At 38.0% G+C, this 21,774-nt stretch overlaps 1 protein-coding gene across 5 annotated transcripts in view; it reads right to left on the bottom strand.

Annotated features, from left to right (window-relative positions):
- ZNF385D (zinc finger protein 385D) overlaps nucleotides 1–21,774 on the bottom strand; it is a 431,010-nt gene that overhangs the window by 74,241 nt on the left and 334,995 nt on the right. For all 5 annotated transcript variants that reach the window (XM_089691066.1, XM_089691034.1, XM_089691039.1 and 2 more), the window contains one exon: nucleotides 3,157–3,319. In XM_089691066.1, the coding sequence (XP_089547192.1) occupies nucleotides 3,157–3,319 (163 nt within the window). The remainder of the gene's footprint in view (nucleotides 1–3,156; nucleotides 3,320–21,774) is intronic.

The raw sequence follows: 21,774 nt of genomic DNA, 5'->3' as shown, positions 1-21,774 counted from the left end.
ACTAAGAGAAGTAAGAATTTGTTAGTGTTAATTAAGAACTATCTGAGATATAATCAGGATATAATTGCTGCATGATTTTGCAACTGCTGTGAAGCTTAAAAAAACATCTCTGCTGTATTAACATTAATGTTAATAGTTCTATCTCTGCTCTAAAAACATTTACAGCTCTGGTAATAATATAAATATGTCTGTTTCATTTCCTAAATTTCATGCCTTCAAATGTGATAAGAGGGTATGTTATATCATATACAATTTTAAAGTCAACATACTATATTTGACACTAGTCGTGTATTCCAGTTTTTGCTTTTTTGGGCCAGCAGTTATATGTGTTTAGACCAGAGCATCATACTGGGATTGGGTGTGTTTTGTCCACTTGATACATGATCCTGTTTGCAAACAAGCCTCCCAATGAAATGAAAGGAAACCATAAAATAAATTAAAGCAACCACCTCCTGAGCCTATCTATTGGATAATTAGCTGTCCATTGACAAGCTGAGCTTAATAGCTGATCTTGTCATTGTTTCATCATAACTATCAGTATGCTTAACCACTAGGCTACAAATATTGTATAGATTTATTTCCTAAAAGAGTCTATGATACCTGGAAGCTCTTACTGTTAAAGCCCCATGTTGTTTTCTTTCAATTTTTGATGGAATGAGGAAATGTAAAACCACTGTTGGGGCTTTATTGCTGTCTGTGACACCACTAGGGATACTGTATCTGCACTGTGATATTTCAAGAATGGAATGGAACATACTTAAGTGAGACTGGAAGACAAAAACAAATCTCTTACATAAAAGTAATAAAAACCCGTTCAAGGTTCTCAATCTCTACCACTCTACCCAAAGAAAAGAATGTATTTGTCTTTGAATATTGTTTATGGTCTAGTAGTTCATACATAAAATTTATAGATGATTAAACCATTTCTTTTTTGCTAACAATATTTATAGCCTAAGTTGTAAAAAAAAGTTGGAATAAAAAACATCAAAGTTTCCCACACATTGGCATGCTTGTGTAAATGTATTTCAGCAAACGTGGGTGTGTTCAGGTGAACCAGATAAAGGGATTAAATGATAAAAAGATATCAGATGGCTTCTTTTATATTTTGGAGATAATATTTTGTCAGTTTGTTCATTGCTAATACATGATGCAAATCCATAAAAAAATTGTCAACCTTAGAACCTTGAGCGTATTTTAAAGTGGTAGTAAACCACATGAAAAAAAAATGCCCCCCCCTCGATCCCTCCAGTGATGCGCTTTCACCAGTGACAGGGAATCTGCTACATGTGTAAATATCATGTAAATATCTCTTAGTGCATGTTTAGGAGATATTTACTATACCTTAATGTACCTTATTTTAGGCTTACCTGTACATACATGGCTTAAACATGGCTGTTTACTATCACTTTAACTGTTAAAAGCAAACTTTAAAATAAATTTAGGACATTTAGAATATGTTAAAAAACACTCTGGCAATTTGTTGGTGTGTACATTCTGAATACTGCGCATTAGGTACATATATACAAAAATTATTTTGGAAAGAGTGTTACATGCGACAAGGTATATCAAATTCACTAAAAACACAAGATGCATTTTTTTACACAAACATTTTACATTGAAAACATTGCATATAAATCTGTGCAAATGTGTCTCAATAACGTAAAAATATTATATACAAGCTTCTATTTAAAATTCCAATTGTTCAAATGTGGTAGTTTGATGGACATTTCTCAGCATCCAATGGGGTTACTGCACACAATCTCTCACAAATTGCTAAACAGAACACACATGACACATGAAGCTATTAAATGCAAGTGCAACATCTTATGTTGACCCATTCATTAAAAAATAGAGCTTCTCTTTGTAAATGAGAATCATTATTGTATTTAAAGAGAGTCTACCAACATGTAGTTTCAGTACTAGGAAATAGAAATGAATGTAGAAAAATCAATGCATTAGCAATAATGGATCTAGATCAGTTGTTATTTTATAAGTTCACCTTTTAGTAAAAAATAACAAATGCACATTTTTTGCAGGTAAACAAAATGAGCATTTATTATTTTTGCCTGCAGGAGCCTTTAAAGCATTGCACCAGTGATCAGCAGTTTGCTGGTGCCATGCAGGTCTCCTGCAGATCTGTCAGTATATCTGCTTGCCCATACGGGATGTACAGGCAAGCAGATATACAGACAGGAGGAATGAATAAACTACCACGGCGCTCCACAGTGCCATGATAGTTCATTGAGGACTAAAAGCCGACAGCCGCTAAGGCTGTCAGGACTTTTAGTCTGTCATTCACAGAGGAAAGGACAGTGAATGAGTGACACAATTTGACAGCTAGAAAGGGGGAGATGATCCCCTGATTGCTGTCAAAGTGGGGAGTGGGGAGCGGTCTGATTGTAACATGTTATGCCCTAAATATGGGTGTAACATGTTATGAAAGGTGAACCTACCCTTTAGGCCTTGCATCAGGACACAACAGCCATACATGTTTTTGGGCTGTCAACACAAGAGCATGGGCAAGTTTCCTTATTTTTGGATCAATGCCTCCTAAAATGTGATGTGACCTTCTTCAAAGATAAAATAAATATATGCCTACATCAATGAAATATCTCATCATTATGACATACAAGGGATGATATAGTATTTTTCATCATATGCTCAAGTTGAATTGATCATGTTGGTGACATGTTTACTCCTAGTCCAATAGAATGTTTTGTCATCATTTTTAAATGAGTGATTCAGGAAAGCCCTGAACTAAGTTTCGTTGTGGAGATTCCACCAATTACAATACAACCTTACCTATTTCAACCAAATGTTCAATAAGGACATAGAAATGTAAAATGTGTGTATTCAGTAAATAAGAAAGTCTATTATGGGTGACGTTGATGAAGATGATAATAAACGTTAGGCATAATTCATGCAGAACCCCAAAAAATTCTGTGAAAGGTTTCACAAACTGCCACTCGCTATTGTATCTACTTCATTTGATCAGTGATTAATCTACCTGTGTTTCTGAATGAATACCACAAGTGTTAGCTTCAGAGTGGTTGGAGACCTCATGATCTAGATCAACACAACTTGTTAGCATGGTAAGCACATAATCAGACTGATAATGAAACAAGAAAACAAACAAAAGAAAGATTATTGTTTAACCTGTTTTTTCAGAGCTTCCATTGATGGCATTGGTAGGGATGGAAGTGAAGATAGTCTTTGCGTTGTCCTTGATAGTAATAGTTTTCTGCTTAATTTTCATGGCTTCCAGTGCTTTGAGCTTTTTGGCATGTTTAGTGCCTTTGTAGTGGGCTGAAGCTTGGCTCTACAAAAGGGAACAAGATGAATTATGTGATCAGGTTTATTTGTAGACTTACATTTCTATGTTAACACAAATAGGTTAGCTATTCTAGGTGAAAATGATGTGAACAAAACAAAACCAAAAACTCTTTCATTTTGTCATTAAATACAATAAAAAAAACTTCTTAAGCTGTATGTATAAACTCAGCTTTTCTTTTTGTCATTTTATTGCATACCATATCTTAGCATATCTTTTTTTTAAAGACATGGTTTGGGGCAGATTCTGTCTTCACTGTCTAGGGAGTCTCTGATGTGAGAGACATTGTATGTGCAGGCACATACTTCAGCAGTCTTCAAAACCCTGCAGGTAAATCCTGGTCTATTTTGACAGACAAAGCTCCAGCACGTCCTGATTCATGTAGAAAAAAAATGTCCCACTAGAGCCATTACATTTTAGTGTACATGTTTAGCATGTTAAACTAATAAAATACTAAAGTACTAATATAAAAAGAGCAAAACTTTTATGCTTAGAATACAGAATGGGTAGGGAGGTAGGGATCTCTGCTTGTTTGTACAAGAAAAGATTTGAAAGAAAGACTTTGAAAGGAAGAATATTTAAAGTGGTTGGAAAAGTTCAAGTCACCTGATAGGATGTAAGCCTAATATGTTTTGCTATGGCTGACAATTTTTATTAGAGATATGTAAATACCTTTGTTCAAAGAATATTTCTACTGCAATGTATTAATACAAGTACAGATACATTTCCATAAAAGGTTCCATAAGAGTTTTAATAACTCTGAATAACACTCAGTTTACCATTGATTTTACTATTAATTACTATTTACTAATAGAAATATGAATGTATGGGTATTTTAAAAAATAGTTTTTATTTAAAGAGCAGAAGCCCAAGTGAGTCAGTAAGATCTGGAAACAATAAACAATTATAGTTCGCAACCTGCTTAAAAAAAATTATTATTTTTTGGTGTCTTTTTAGAAATGCATGAGAAAACAATCAACTAAATGAAGATAATATTAGTCAGTGTGAGGTTATATTGCAAAAACATTTTTCACTAAGTATAGTTTGCAATTACAAATGGACATGGGGCAGTTATGCTTGCACATTACATATGCAAGCTCTGCTTCCTGCTGTACTATGCTATATAGTAGTTAGGCTCTGCAGATACTTTCTATCAGTCTGCAGATCACCTAAAAACAATGCACACCTCTTTAACTGCTGTCTCAACAGCTGCTTCCTGGATATCTTAAACCAAAAAATACCTTCTAAAAGTGACCATCATAAGGTACCTGACATTAACTCTAAAAAGCCAATCCAGTCCACAGTTATTGGTTTGTAGTGAGACACCAATCAGTTAGACTTCTCTCCTTATCACCTGCTGCAGTCCTGAACTAAGTAAGGTAAAGCCTCACTTACCTAAGGCCATATGTGTGTATATATATATATATATATATATATATATTGTTTATTATTATTATTTTATTGTTCGTTTTTGGTGTTTTTTTTTAACATGGGAGGGCAAGTAGACAGCTCTCTTAATTTGATATATTCAGATTGGATGACAGGTTCAAGCAGAAACACAGAATGACTGCAGGGAAATGTATCTTTCCCTGTAGAATCAAATAAATATATATAATACAATAACAACAACTATAAGATAACATGCATATAATGATCTTAAAGTCTCATTAAAATTACTGTTTGGTAAACATTGCAGGAATAATGCAGAGTTTGTTTCTCTTTAAAGTAAATCTCCCAGCATGCCCTTCCAACTATAAACCAAATCGGTTTATAGTTGGATGGCAATCTTGCTCATTATCCATTACTATTCTCCCTTTGTAAATTGCATTCATGCATATTTTACACACTGTACAAACACATATCAACAGGTGATACAATAGCTACAGTACAGCAGATCTTGTAAACGTAATAAAATCTATTAGCCCAAAAAAAATATAATGAATCATGGTAGTGTGCTGTGTTATCCACTGGAAAGAGCACAAAAAGTGACATACTACATTGATGAACTAAAGAATGTAATGGCAATGCAAAGTACATATGTCTACATGAAATTCAGAAGCTTGCATTTTAAATCTATTTGTTTAGCCAACACATACTGCATATGATTCAATCACTGTGGAACACATATCATAGATATAAATATATATATATATATATATATATATACAGTCATGGCCGAAATTGTTGGCACCCTTGATATTTTTCCTGAAAATCAAGTATTTCACACAAAAAAGGTATTGCATTAACACATGTTTTGCTATACACATGTTTATTCCCTTTGTATGTATTGGAACAAATATAAAACAGAGGCAGAAAAGCAAATATGACATAATGTCACACAAAACCCCAAAAATGGGCTGGACAAAAGTATTGGCACCCTTAACTTAATATTTGGTTGCACACCCTTTGGAAAACATAACTGAAATCAGTCGCTTCCTATAACCATCAATAAGCTTCTGACACCTCTCACCCGGAATTTTGGACCACTCTTCCTTTGCAAACAGCTCCAGGTCTCTCTTATTGGAAGGACACCTTTTCCCAACAGCAATTTTAAGATCTCTCCACAGGTGTTCAATGGGATTTAGATCTGGGCTCATTGCTGGCCACTTCAGAACTCTCCAGCGCTTCTTTGCCATCCATTTCTGAGTGCTTTTTGACGTATGTTTGGGGTCATTGTCCTGCTGGAAGACCCAGGATCTTGGACGCAAACCCAGCTTTCTGACACTGGGCCCTACAGTGCGACCCAAAATCCTTTGGTAATCCTCAGATTTCATGATGCCTTGCACACAGTCAAGGCACCCAGTGCCAGAGGCAGCAAAACAACCCCAAAACATCATTGAACCTCCACCATATTTTACCGTAGGTACTGTGTTTTGTTCTTTGTAGGCCTCATTCCGTTTTCGGTAAACAGTAGAATGATGTGCTTTACCGAAAAGCTCTATCTTGGTCTCATCTGTCCACAAGACGTTTTCCCAGAAGGCTTTTGGCTTACTCAAGTACATTTTGGCAAACTGTAGTCTTGCTTTTTTATGTCTCTGTGTCAGCAGTGGGGTCCTCCTGGGTCTCCTGCCATAGCGTTTCATTTCATTTAAATGTCGACGGATAGTTCGCGCTGACACTGATGCTCCCTGAGCCTGCAGGACAGCTTGAATGTCTTTGGAACATGTTTGGGGCTGCTTATCCACCATCCGGACTATTCTGCGTTGCAATCTTTCATCAATTTTCCTCATCCGTCCACGACCAGGGAGATTAGCTACAGTGCCATGGGTTGCAAACTTCTTGATAATGTTGCGCACTGTGGACAAAGGCAAATCTAGTTCTCTGGAGATGGACTTGTAACCTTGAGATTGTTGATATTTTGCCACAATTTTGGTTCTCAGGTCCTCAGACAGTTCTCGTCTCCTCTTTCTGTTGTCCATGCTTAGTGTGGCACAGACAGACACACAATGCAAAGGTTAAGTGAACGTCTCTCCTTTTTATCTGCTTTCAGGTGTGATTTCTATATTGCCCACACCTGTTACTTGCCCCAGGTGAGTTTACAGGAGCATCACATGCTTGTAACATTCTTATTTATCCGCAGTTGTGAAAGGGTGCCAATACTTTTGTCCAGCCCATTTTTGGAGGTTTGTGTGACATTATGTCGAATTTGCTTTCTTTCCTCCCTTTTTTTGTTTTGTCCCAATACACACAAAGGGAATAAACATGTGTATAGCAAAACATGTGTTAATGCAATACGTTTCGTGAGAAATACATGATTTTCAGGAAAAATATCAAGGGTGCCAACAATTTCGGCCATGACTGTATATATATGAAATCGGGGCAGCCTGTTATTGACCAATTGTGTTTCATTTCAGAGCAGTGCTGGGCCTGATGATTTTTTCCTTTTCTTAGTGATTGTTGGAATTTTACCCCCCTGTCTATAAAACTAGTGCCAAGCAGAAGGAGATTCAGATAAGCCCAATTACCTCAAAAGTGCAATAAAGGACCTGAATCTAAGCTAAGGAAGGGGGTGTCATTGATAGACTTAGTCAATCTCCACGGCCAGACTATATATTACAAGGCCATTGTCATCATTATCACAATAATCATCATCAATGTCACCAAATATTGTAACATTGACATAAATATTTTAGTTTTAAAATTTACCTCCAGCCATTTTTTTTTTATATGTAATACAACAATGAAGGATCAGAACCTCTCTCAGGTTTTTGTGGCTGTCTGAGCTGTCAATGGGAAGATTTCCCCTAACTTCCTGTCCTTGCAACGGTATTGTCATAACGGGAGCAAAGACAGCAATTAAAGCTGAGTAGGGTTCTAGCCTTCCTCTACAATTCTTATCATTCTCTATGTTCGGTTGGAGGTGTCCCAATAGAGTCCCAGAAAACCTGACAGAGATTCTATCTTTCCTACTTTATTTATACTAGATACAGTGTTTAAATCTATTATATACTATTTTCTCTTTTTATACAGAGAACAATGACTATTGTCAAGCCATGGAGCAGGGCCCTCAAATCCCTCTTGCATTGAACTGTATTGTTACTGTATTGTCTCCCGTTATATTGTAAAGCACTGAGAAAACTGTTGGCGCTATATAAATCCTGTATAATAATAATAATATGTTTAGATCCAGTCAGGGCTACACTTACCTAAATGCAATAAAACTGAAGGTACCAATATAGTAATTATAAACATTTGCACTTATTTGAGTCTTTTTGTGCATGCTGAGGTACATTTTTGACTCATAGGCATGCAATGAGTTTAGGTCAACCATTCATCTTCATTGGGCCTCTATTGTGTGTCCTAAGGGCCAAAACACATATGTGCTTCATTTCTTTTTAAGTGCACCGCAATCAAAGCAAGTGTCCTTTATTATTTTATTTTTTATTAAGGTACGCTGAAGAATGTGAGTTTGTTTAATCCATGTATGCACATTGAGCGTCACATCCACCCTATAGCAGTTTTACTGCTAGAGGGCAGCTCTCCTGTGCAAAATAACGTGTATATATACCTGATTTTGCACTTCTGCCACATGGCACACGCCACCAGCAGATCGCTGTCACCGCAGAAGCCAATCTGTGAGTCCTAGTGAATGAATCTAAACCCTTTGATCACCCTAGCTGTTAACCCCTTCCCAACCATTGTCAGTGATCAGTACATTTTTAGCACTGATCACTGTATTAGTGCCACTGGTTCCCTCAAAGTGTCAGTTAGTGTAAAAATGTCTGCCGCAATATCGCAGTCCTGCTTCAAGGCGCTGATCATCGCCATTACTAGTATAACATTTTTTACAAAAATTCCAGTTTATTACGCTTTTTTTTACCAAAAGTATGTAGCAGAATAAATTGTTGCCTAAATTTATGAAGAAATTAGATTTTTAATGTGTCAGTTTTTTTGTTTATAATGCAAAAAGTAAACCACAGAGGTGATCAAATACCACCAAAAGAAAGCTCTATCTGTGGGGAAAAAAAAGACATAAATTTAATTTTGGGTACAGTGTTGCATGACCGCGCAATTGTCAGTTAAAGTAACACAGTGCCATATCACAAAAAAATGGCCAGGTCAGGAAGGGGGGTAAATCTTCCAATTTAAGCAGTTAATAATAAATGGAAATGTACTGCAACATAAACGTATACACGTATACATGGCACACTTTTTAAAAACACAAAATAATACATGATAACAAAGACAGAAATACATGTGCAAAGTGTAAATGTCAACGTAATTGTGATCTTTATAATTTATTGGATCAATGCAGCTCAATTTATTGTAATCCTAGGAAGCACAATGATTTAACAAAGTATGTTGTTAATAATCTATAGAGGAATGTAGGGATTATATTCAGCTTATGTTCCGAAAGTGCAACTGAAATAGTGGAATTGTTTTCCCCAGATTTTTGCTGTACATGTTATGCATAGAGGACAGTGAAGGACATGCATTGATTATTTCAGTTACACCTTAAACCTTAAAATGGCTGAACGTCAGGGAAACAAACAAGAGGGACGCATGTGTCCTAAATATTCAACTTTAATTTCAGGGTTTATATGTTTTTTTTCAATAATTTTCAGATGTGGATTTCAAATTTATGTAACGTCATCATTTAAAATTTTCATTTTTACTGGTTGCAAAATGTTTATGCACACTGTTTTCAGTCGATGTAAATGACAGCCAGTGAGTTAGAGCAAAACAGGATTGTGCTTGCATAGTAAACGAGTTCATCATTAATCATGTCCTACATAAACCTTACACTGAGTGAATCTGTATTCATTATTTCCAAACTGTAATCAAAATGTAATCTATCAGTCTTTTGCACAAATTAATGTAAATTGTTTCAAGCAAGCATCAGCAGCAACTTGATTACCCTTTTCGGCTCTGATGCAAAGTGATAGCTATAGTCTGCTCTGTCCTGTTGTCTAAGTGATTGGTGAATTAAGTGACATTTATACTCACTAATAATTCATCACTTATTCAAACATCATTTGCATAGAATTCCATAACATTCTAAAACAGGATACAGATAAGTAAGTGCTCTGGAAAATGTTGATTTTTTAATAGTACTAGCAAAATGCAAATTACAGCCTCTATTCTTCTTATACTAATACTGCAGCTTAAAATCTAAATTTAGATAGCCTCCCTGGTGGTATTCCTGAGTGTAGCTCGGGGTAAAGTTTCAGTACCACAAGCGGTAACCCCGAGCTACACTTGGGCTTACCATGCGGCGCTGCTCTGCGATCCCTCGATCACTTACCTTGTCCTGCGCTCCCGCGATGTCCCTTCTGCAGTGTCCCCGACAATGTAATCAGGCGGATGCCGGCATCTGTCATCTGGGTTCCGTCCCCTGCGAGCGTCGGGACGTACGGGGGACGGAACGGTGGGAAATTTGAAAATGATAAAAAGTCACATTCACTAAAATCACTAAAATTACATAGTAAAAAATTTACTGTATCAAACCATTTCACATACAGTTTGTCCCTAGTGCTTTGCCCTGTGCCCTGCCTGCATTTTTACTGTTCTTTCTGCCTGGAAACTGAGAAATGTCCATGGCGTCCAAAAAGCGTCCCTTTAGGTCAAAAGCGATTTTAGACCAGCTAGAGAACAGCGATAGTAAATTAGAACCACTTGCAGAATTGAGTGATAGTGATTCGTGGGGAAATTCGTCATCAGACACCAAAAACAATTTTGCGACTTTGCTCAGTGATGTGTGAACTTGGCGCTATATTTCAAATTTCAGTGTTTTTGGTTTGATTATATTATTGAATTAAATTTATTATTATTATAATATTATTTTTTATGATTATTTATTAAATTATAATTTATGATTTTGTGTTTCAAGTTTTATCATACCCGGGATGTTTACTAGACTCTTGTTTGGACAGATTTCAGTGAGTTATTCCTAAGAATTACACTGTTCAACAGGTAAAAAGTTTTGGGCATAAAATTAGCTAATCTTACATAATTTTGGGGTGCTGAAAACGAAAATGACCCTAAAAAATGTTGATTGGCTCTAGTTTCCATGATATATTCACCCATCTAATGACGTAAGCCATTCAAAATTATGATGCAACTTCAGCTGCATATTGCGCAATTGATACTGGTGACCAATAGAAAATTGCATGTATACTGAGATGATGCAATATTAGCCTTTAATTGCATCACTTCACTGCATAAAAGCTGCAGTATCTGTAGCTGATTGTAGTTTGACAGCGTCTTTACATTTCGTTTTATGCTTATATAGGCTACTCAGTAATGCCTCGAACTTGTGTGAATAAAGCAGATAATTTCTGCTATATCTGCGGTGAAATAACTTTTATCTCACAAAAAAGGAGGATAACAGGAATGATTAAGAAAGCCTACAACTTGTATTTTGGCTGCAAGATAGGAGACCAGGACAAGAGCTGGGCACCACATATATGCTGCAATTCTTGTGGGACGGCACTGGAGCAATGGTTGAATGGAAAAAAGGCATCTATGCCTTTCGCTGTGCCAATGATTTGGAGAGAGCCAACAGATCATGTTAGTAATTGTTACTTTTGTATGGTGCCTCCAATTGTAAAAGGGCTAAATAAGAAGAAAAAGTTATCTGTGCACTATCCAAATATTCCATCGGCAATACGTCCAGTTCCTCATGGAGAGGGGCTACCAATTCCTAAAGAACCAGAATCCTTCGTGGTTGAGTCAAGTGAGGAAGAACCTGAAGCGTGTAGTCACGTGCAGTTGTAAGAGATAGCCCTTTCCTCGAATACAAGAGAAAAGCCAAGAGAAGCAAAACCGACACAAACTGAAGACAAAACTAGTGAGAATCCTAGGTATTAAAAGGATTCAACTTAGCTTATGGCTATAATTTTTCTTGGTAATCCTATGCAATATATTATGCCATTTAGGCTTTGTTATGTAGTCAATATCACTTGCTTTATATTTGTGGAAAGACATCTATCTATATAATTATTGTGCATTATGTAGTCGTTACGCCTATAGTAGAAAACTTTCCGTTTACAGAAAAACTAGAGCCAATTGACAAATTTCATTGTTCTATTTGAACTCAGAATGTGAAATTCATTAAGAAATGGATCCTTTTGTTTCCAAAACTGGCAAAAAATAAAAATTTGTTGAACAGTGTTACAGGCCTACAATATAAAACGCCAAATTTGCATGCCAAATAATGGTACCACTTTCAGCACCAAAAATCTGAAATAATCAAACCGCCAGGGAGGTTAAAAAACAAAACAAGGGACAGTGGGCACAATTCACAAAAGCTTATCGCATTAGTTAAGCCAGTCACATGACCACATATCGTATGCGATACTGAAAATGTCAATTCACTATTGCTAGTATGTAGTATTTATCGAAAATAGCAGAAACACTCAGTAAATACTGTATAAAAGACCTTAAGATGCCGGTCACACTGCAAGCCAAATCTTGAAAATTGCATGCCAAATCGCAGCCTATTGTCTGCAGTTAGAATGGTCATATTGGTGCGGTTCTGACTTAGTTGGAGCTGCACCGATTTCTAAAGTAGTACATGCACTTTTGGTGCTATTTTCATAGACATCTGTATCAGATGTCTTGCAAATCGCACCTGGAATCGGCATGTCATCCGACTTTGAAATCATGTTAAATAGGAATCAGTACACACCTGCCATCACTTAAAGCGCCTCTTATTAACCCCAAATAAAATTCAGCTGTTCTAACAGGTCTTTCCTGGCATTTTCTTAGTTGCATCCTACAGCAAAAGCCATGGTTCACAGAGAGCTTCCAAAGCATCAGAGGGATCTCATTGTTAAAAGGTATCAGTCAGGAGAAGGTTACAAAAGAATTAGTCATAGGGTTTAGACCCATGTTTAATATGGATAGATGGAGGTACCTATATAATCAAAGTAATTACCCAAAACATATCTCCCCTACTAATATTACCACAATACACCAGCGCTGGAATTTACTACATATAAACCATCTGCTGTATTCTAACACTTAAAACTTAGTGTTAAGCAATATAAATCACCACATACACAGCACTTACATGTGCTTCAATAAACGTCAAACAAAATTAAATATCTTAAGGTTTCTGTACATAAATAAAGTGTCTATGCAAATAAATGTCCAATACTTTAAAGAAAGTGATCAGTGCTGTGAAAATGTTCTACAATGACATTAATCTATTCATGAGTAACACTCATCATCCTCCACAACAGAATATAAGAATAATATAATTTCATTATTACACAAGCAATACACTATTAGTTCATTTATTGTTTATTGCCACTGTGGGAACAGTTCTTTTTTGTAGAATATAGATGCATTATTATTTCTTCACTTTTTTAATTATATGCCTCATGTTATCAATTTAATATGGCTAATTAGAATACTATGTATTTCTCTTATTTTTTACTATATAATTATTACTATTTCCTGTTATTTTATTCATAGTCCTGATAAAGGGTGATTTTTAAGGTCCCAAACTTCATTGGCTTCTTTTCTTGTTCAATAAAAATTGACTTGACTTACACAAGTACTGTGACACTCTTGATTTTCCCAATACATTCACTGCAGGTAAATATTCCTGGTGCATGTGTTTTAAAGTATAGGGATTCATTAAATGTTAAGTGAGTGTCACAATCAATGTTTTATAAATATAGCCTTTATATTAATGGGATAAATTATTTCTGCCTAAACTTTCTGCAATTAACACTGTTGTTATTCAGTAGGTTTATGCATGCACTAACAGTAAAACTATTCTATATTTGCAGGCAGCAGACTTCCAATTTTCATTTATTATTTGAAAAGCTTATATACTTGGAATAATCAATGTGATTTTTCTAGGAATTTTTATAGCATGATTGTTTGTATTACACATATAGGTTGGATACGTATTTAGCTTTTATTGTACACAAGAAATGTTCTACAGTTCAGAAAATTTTAATGGGACTATTTTGGCTACTATATTATCCAGAGGAATTTTTTTTTCCTCTGTATGTCTGGCCATATTTGCATGGCTAATAAACAATTTCTTTGGCCAGCACACTAGCCAGATGACATCAGCAGCATGGTGGTTACACATCATTTATAAAGGATAAGCTTTGAAAAGGGCTGCACAATAACAAGTATTCACCATTCTGGCAGCTGATGTTGCTCAATTTATCAATGTCTGTTGGTTCAGTTGTTAAGCAGCTGTGCTGGTTTTTGGGGTACTTCTAGTGTAGAAACAAATATGTTATTTCACTGAAGCAATGGTCCATACATGTCTGGCTTTGGTCATGATCATAATTATGTCCATTGTGGATAAAGGACACTTATTTATTTTGCAGATAGATAGATAAATAGATAGATCAATCCAGCATTTATCTATACCTGTGTATGTGTATACTCTTGTATGTGAACAGTAATGCTATTATTAAGTTACTCTCAGCAAAACAGTTTAGCAAACATATGGTTTACAAAATTAAACAGTACAAATTAAACTACTGACATATCTATTCAGAAATGGGAAAATTGTGGACCTGGAAATCTATCTTGTAAAAAGAAAAACAAATAATAGGAAATCCTACTTAAAAGGCTTTGAGATATAGTCGTTGGTTTACTAAAACTGGAAAGCTAGAAACTGGTTGGATACCATGCACAGCTGCACCAGATTTTACACTCTGCAGTTTTAGTAATTTAACCCCATGGTGCCCAGAGAGCTGGCCCATGGCTGAGAGTCAGATGTGACTAAACAGATGTCACACCTATTCTGTAAAGATAAAGTGTTCAGTATCATAACCTAAGATGAAAAATGTAACATATTGCAGCTTACTAGTCCTTAGTTGTGTTGGCTGTCTCAGTTTTCATTTTGAGGGTATATTCACATCTGTGAATGCACCCAACACAGATGAAATCCGAGAACCCAAGCAGGGGTTCCCTTGATTAGCTATGAAAGCAATGGAAGGCTGCTGGCTCCCACAGCTAATTGCAACCACTCACTAATTTTTTCTCATGCAGCTGTCATATGCAAGTGATCAGACCTGAACGTAGGCAAGCTGAGTACATGTGAGTGGCCACAATTAGTTGCAAGAGCTGGCAGCCTCCCATTGCTTTCAATAGGGCTGCCACAGCTAATCAGCAGGAGTCCCCACTGTGGTTCTCGCATGTAATTGGCATCAGGTGCATTTCCAGGTCTAAATGCAGTCATCACATACGAGTGATTGGTCCTGGACACAGACTGCTTTCATCCAAGGCTGATCACTCCCACGTGATCTTTTCATGAGTGATTACATGCAAGTGGCAATGATTATCTGCAGGAGCCAGCAGCCTCCCATAGCTTTCAATAAAGCTGCCTCCCACAGCTAATCACTGGAAGTCCCTACTAGGGTTCTCACATGTAATCCACGTTGGTGCATTCATAGATGTGAATGCACCCTTAAGGCTTTTTTTCCTATTTTTTTCCCTCGTGACCTGGTCAATAACACATATCCTATCTTAAAGTGGCTACACTCATTCCTCCACTGTATCTGTGGAGGTGCAGTATAACAACCATTGAAAAGCAGCACTGTAAACCTGTAAACAAGAGTATGCAGCGCTAATAGAATTAATAAAATCAAATACATAAGTTGCACAATGGTAGAAGCGACAAAAACTCAGTCCATATTAAATGGTGAGATAAAGTGGTAAGGTGCAATTGTCCAAGCAAACCATGGTCAGAAATATTCATGACTCTTGTGTTCTTGTGAGCGTACAAATAATGCACTAACCAGATAGCGCATGTGGTGCGCGTGGAGCAATTAAGACCCGCTCCCGGTACTCTGGACTTGTGATATCCGGAAGATGTCATCTACAGGTTTAGCCACAAGATGTCATCAATCCAGGTAAGTCATCCACCAGGAGAATCATCAGCGGGGGAGGGGGGAATCACATATCACTCCAAACCAGCAGGAACCTTCAAAAGCGGGCTCCCATGCAGATGGATGAGACCCAGAGAAGCTTCTAATAGTGTGGTATTTCTTTAATAGGTAAAAATTCAGCATGTACAGATAACAGATAAAACTTACATCCAGGATAAGTTCTGGCCACCAGGTGTCAGTCAGGGTAGCCTTGTAGTATAAGTACACAGGTCAGGGGCACCTCCCTAACGCGTTTCGTGTGAATAACACTTCCTCAGTTAGTGCATTATTTGTACGCTCACAAGAACACAAGAGTCACGAATATTTCTGACCATGGTTTGCTTGGACAATTGCACCTTACCACTTTATCTCACCATTTAATATGGACTAAGTTTTTGTCGCTTCTACCATTGTGCAACTTATGTATTTGATTTTATTAATTCTATTAGCACTGCATACTCTTGTTTACATGTTTTCACTGGGTCCCAAAGGTTACCTCTTATGCTAGCTGCTTTACATCTATGTTCCCAGCGCTCGATTTCCATTTTATATACACTTATCCAGCACTGTAAACCTGTGGAGGTGGTAATGTTAAATCTACTAGTAGATTTAAAAGACTATGGGCTGGTTTACTAAAATTTAAAATCTGGTGCAACTCTGCACAGAAACGAGTCAGCCTCCAGTTTTTTTGGTTTTTTTTTTGTGTCAAAAGCTTAATTAAAAACGTTGAAGTTAGAAGCTGATTGGCTACCATGCACAGCTGCACCAGATTTTGCACTCTCCAGTTTTAGTAAATTATCCCCTGCATATAAATGACTAATACATTACAGTCTTAAAGTGGAAGTCAGAAAATTAAGTCCTGCTATATCACTTTAGGTTGGCCCCTTTTCAGGTATAGTTACAGTATGTAAAACAAAAATAGGTGCCTATACTATTTAAAATGCAGTAATACACTGTACCACCCTGCTTTGCACATGCTCAGTTGCTTTTATTTTTAAGCACTGTGACACATTTGTAGAGGCAAATCTGCTGACAACCTAAAGATTTAATGCAGCTCAGGACTCTGGGTATCAGCAAAATGGCGGCCTCAAGCAAGAAGAAACAGGAACAATGCTGGAGGCAATTTGCAGCACACACGAATTTTGGTACAATAATTAATAATGTGAAATGTATGTTCCTTGCTAAATAACATTATTTTTTATAAAAATGTTCTGGATAAATTTCCACTTTATGCTGAGCATACAGGGCTTGAATGTTGGCTAATTCCTGCTGCGTTTGCCAAAATTTGAGCTGTGGGTGGCCCTGTCAGCACCATACAACTTAACAAATTTTGACAAAAAAAACTGTGACTGCAGTAACAGTGTCTTCCACATGTGAAAAATCCAAATCTGCGTGGCTAACCAATCTCCAACTAACACCTTTTTAAGCAGTTAGAGCAACTGTTTATTTTTCCTCTGTGAAATAAATGTTTTACGGAATATAAATAAAAGCTGTCTGTTTTAAGCACCCCTGTCAATTCTAAAGTGGTTGTCTCACATATACCCAGTGAAGTGACTGGCCTCAGGTGATACACAGAGATTAAACAATTCCTCCTACATGAGTTGTACCTCTTTATCTATAGCCATCATTCCTCCACTTCCATTAAAGTGCAGAATTTACACAGGATCTCTCATCTGTGAAAAGCAGGGGGCTGGGAGCTGAAGTTAGATCAGTGAGGAGAGCTCTGATAGCTGATTGGAGGGAAGGGACACACCCCTTTCACACAGCAGGCAGGAAGAGAGCTGATGCTGTCAGTCACCTGGTGCTCCCTCCTCTGTCACCTTTTTTCTCTTGGTGTAAGAAAAACTTGTCAGAAGTGACTCATGCAGATAGTAGAGGAATAAGGCAGCAGACAGAAATTACACTTAGCGCTCTAGATTGAGACAAGTGCACACTATACAGGGATATGCTTTGTTCATATTTCATGCCTGTGCCACTTTAAATGCTTTTTTTTGTTTTCAACTCTATTCACTGCTTTTGCTGGACAACTTGTTACAGTTGAAGAATAAAAGCCTTATGCAGGCCATACATGAATGGAATTCTGAACAAATTTTCTTTAGAAAATCAGAAATGTAGTGCGTTTTTTAATCCGATAGTGTCATTGATTTTGAAATTCAGCCAACCAAGCCTTCAATTTCACCTCGTGTTGCTACAGAAAAGAATTTTCGTGGCCAAGAATTTTTTTTTCTTTCCAGGTCACAGCTCATGCTTATTTATTTTTCGTTTATATTTCTCGCACTATTCTCCCATCATTGATTTGAAATTCATTCATTTTTCAAAAAATTTCCAACATGCCTGATCACTCAAATTTGATGGTCGCACGAAAATTGGACATTTCTGTGACCCACTAATGGTGCGAAATTCAAACGAAAATTCAAAAAAAGATTTTTGAAAGAAAACTCTTTCGGAATTTGACCTGTGTATGGCCATCTTTAGGCCTTGTTCACACAGGTGTTTGGTATGACAGTTGTAATTGCCAGTATCCCGAAACTCTCCAGAATTTAAGGAGATAGGTGTCCTTTTATGACACAGAGAATAGCTGCGATTCAACTGATCTCAGCTATTCTCTGGTCATTCACAGTTTATGACACTCAGGAGATCATGTCAGCCCTTCACTGGAGATCTGTGTTCTCCCTCCAGATTCTCCAGCCCAGAGCTGGAGAATCAGAGGGACCCCAAACTAAGCAGAGATAATTTACCTCTGCTTAGTAAACTGATCTTTTACTGTAATCTCGCGAGATTATAGTAAAATCAGCCGTTTTCCAGAGTTTGTCACCGTTCTCCAGCGTTTGGAGACCGTTCTCCCTTCGTTCGGGGAACTGCTTCATAAACTGCATTCACAGGAGAACTGTGTTCTCCGAGAATGCCGGAGAACTGAACAGCGATCTATTACCGCTGGTTCATAAAAGGACACCATAGTCTTGTTGTACAAGTTCAATTACACATGCACCAATTGCACTAGCTGGGAATAATTTTTTTTCATTACATTTTTTATTCCTCAAAAAGCATTTTTTTTACCCATGATTGTTTCACACTACCCAAAGCCACTGCTTGCTTCCTCTTTGTGGGTAAATTTCTCAGCGAGCAGTGTGACCTTGGGGAGAGTGTGCTGTGCAGAGAATTTATCAGAGATGGAGTCGAGATCTAAGTTGTTGCTTCCAGGTATGTAAGCCCAAAAGAACAGTGCTAGGGAGTCAGTGGTATGGAGTCAAAATTCACCTCCCCTGGAGGTATATCGTTATTGATCAAATAGTTAAAATTGTGGAAGTTGTAGAAAATAACATGCTTCAACATTCAGAGCAATGATGACTTAGGACTTGTGAGGTGGAGTGTTCGCTCACCTGCATCCCTGGACCGGGAAGACACGCTGGTCCTCTGTGTGTTCCTGGACAGGCCGGGGATCGCGTCGCTCTGGAAGTGACATCACTGCAACCGAGAGCTGGCGGAAGTAGAGCCCTGGGAGTGAGATGAAGTTTGGCTGGGAACCACAACGCGTTTCGCGGTCATGCGCTTTGTCAAGTCTAGGGAATATGTAGTTACCAGCTGTATTTTTATGAAGGAAGACTGGCCATCAGTGGGGAAGGGGGCAGGAGCTGGAGCAGACATTCCTCTTGCACAGTACTTCAACACTTGTCACAATCCTCATCGGCATATAACAGTGTATACATTGTCGTGGTTACCAGCCAAGCTTGCGCCTCACTCCCAGGGCTCTACTTACGCCCACGTCCCGGTTGCAGTGACGTCACTTCCGGAGTGAAGGGATCCCCGGCCAGTCCAAGAACATACAGAGGACCAGCGTCTCTTCCTGGTCCGGTGACGCAGGCGAGCGGACACTCCACTTCACAAGTCTTGGGTCATCATCGCTCTGCATATTGAGGCATATTATTTTCTACAACTTCCACAACTTTAATTAGTTGACCAATAAAGATATACCTCCAGGGGAGGTGAATTGTGACTCCATACCACTGACTCCCTGGTGCTGTTCTTTTGGACTTACATTCTACTCGTTTACTAGTGATATACAGCAGCAGTGGACAAGTGGCCCCCACAATTGAGCCCATGCACTTTGATCCTTTGTTCCAGCTTCCAGTTGTGTGCCTGCTTGAGAGGTGAAAAGGCAGAGGGTTGGAGATGCATTGAAAAGATGTTGAGCAATTGGATTCATTCCCTAACATGCTAACATGTATGCAGACATTAGAAGATATGCTGTCAAATTCTTTAACTTTACCAAAATGTCAGTGATCACCTTTAACAGCTTACCAACTATTGGCATTGAGTCAGCCAGCAACAATAAACTATAGGATCCTGGGTACTGGGGTATTGTGAGCTGTGCTACTTGATTAGAGAAAATGTCAAACATGTTCGCTTTGTATGCACCACAGCAATAAAATATTTTTTTACAGCTACATAAAAGTGTAATATACTATATAATTGTGCATTTGTTTGCTTATCTTGGTGTTTAACCAAATATGAATGATATTGTTTTGTATTATAGACATACAGTTGTGGCCAAAATTATTCAACCCCCAATGCTGTAAAGGGGTTTAGGGACTATAGTGTACATTTGGAATTGTATTCAGAATCAAATCCTACAAGGACGTTGTAACTACCCAAATGCAACTAAAATGACATCAATTGTTTATGTAATACAGTAGTAAATGGTTCTTATGTGGTTTCTTCATTGCCACAATTATTCAACCCCTTAAAGACTACCACTCTGAAGAACAGAGGTTCATACAGGTGCTTTCCATCAGGTATTGAAAACACCTGTGGATGTCACCGAGCAGCAATCAAGCATAATAAGCACCAATTAGGCAGCTTTAAAATGACTGTGATACTCAGCTCCTTCTAGACATTTACTGGTGTGGTTACAAACATGGTGAAGGCAAGAGAATGGTCCAGGAAGACAAGAGAAGAGGTGATTTCTCTTCACAGGAAGGGCAATGGCTATAAGAAGATTGCAAAGATGTTAAACATACCAAGAGACACCTTAGGAAGCATCATTCGCAAATTCAAGGCAAAGGGCACTGTTGAAACGCTACCTGGTCGTGGCAGAAAGAAGATGCTGACTTCGACTGCTGTGCGCTACCTGAAGCGTAGAGTGGAGAGAAGTCCCCGTGTGACTGCTGAGGAACTGAGAAAAGATTTGTCAGATGTGGGTACAGAAGTTTCAGCCCAGACAATAAGACGCACACTGCGTAATGAAGGCCTCCGTGCCAGAACTCCCAGGCGTACCCCCTTGCTGTCTCCAAAGAATAAGAAGAGTCGACTGCAGTATGCCAAAAGCCATGTGGACAAACCACAAAAGTTGTGGGATAGTGTTCTGTGGACTGATGAAACAAAATTAGAACTGTTTGGGCCCATGGATCAACGCTATGTTTGGAGGAGGAAGAACAAGGCCTATGATGAAAAGAACACCTTGCCTACTGTGAAGCATGGTGGAGGGTCAATCATGCTTTGGGGCTGTTTTGCTTCTGCAGGTACAGGGAAGCTTCAGCGTGTGCAAGGTACCATGAATTCTCTTCAGTACCAGGAGATATTGGATGGAAACGTGATGCAGTCCGTCACACACCTGAGGCTTGGGAGACGTTGGACCTTTCAACAGGACAATGATCCCAAGCATACCTCCAAGTCCACTAGAGCATGGTTGCAGAGGAAAGGCTGGAACATTTTGGAGTGGCCATCGCAGTCACCAGACTTAAATCCGATTGAGAACCTCTGGTGGGACTTAAAGAAAGCAGTTGCAGTGCGCAAGCCTAAGAATGTGACTGAACTGGAGGCCTTTGCCCATGAAGAATGGGCGAAGATACCCGTAGATCGCTGCAAGACACTTGTGTCAAGCTATGCTTCACGTTTAAAAGCTGTTATAACTGTAAAAGGATGCTGTACTAAGTACTAAGATTGAATGTCACTTGGGGGTTGAATAAAACTGATAATGCTGTGAGCACAGAAAAGACATTTGTGGTTATTTCATTATAACTGTTATGTTATATTTGTCTGACCTACAAGTGCCTCTTTAATGTAAATGTAAGCAAGATGACTGAATGATCAAAAGCA

This window comes from Staurois parvus, unplaced genomic scaffold (assembly GCF_062004578.1).
Source record: "Staurois parvus isolate SC_StPar_1 unplaced genomic scaffold, SC_StPar_1.0 ptg000021l, whole genome shotgun sequence".
In the NCBI taxonomy this organism is placed as follows: Eukaryota; Metazoa; Chordata; class Amphibia; order Anura; family Ranidae; genus Staurois; species Staurois parvus.
This window is presented reverse-complemented; position numbering and strand designations above follow the sequence as displayed.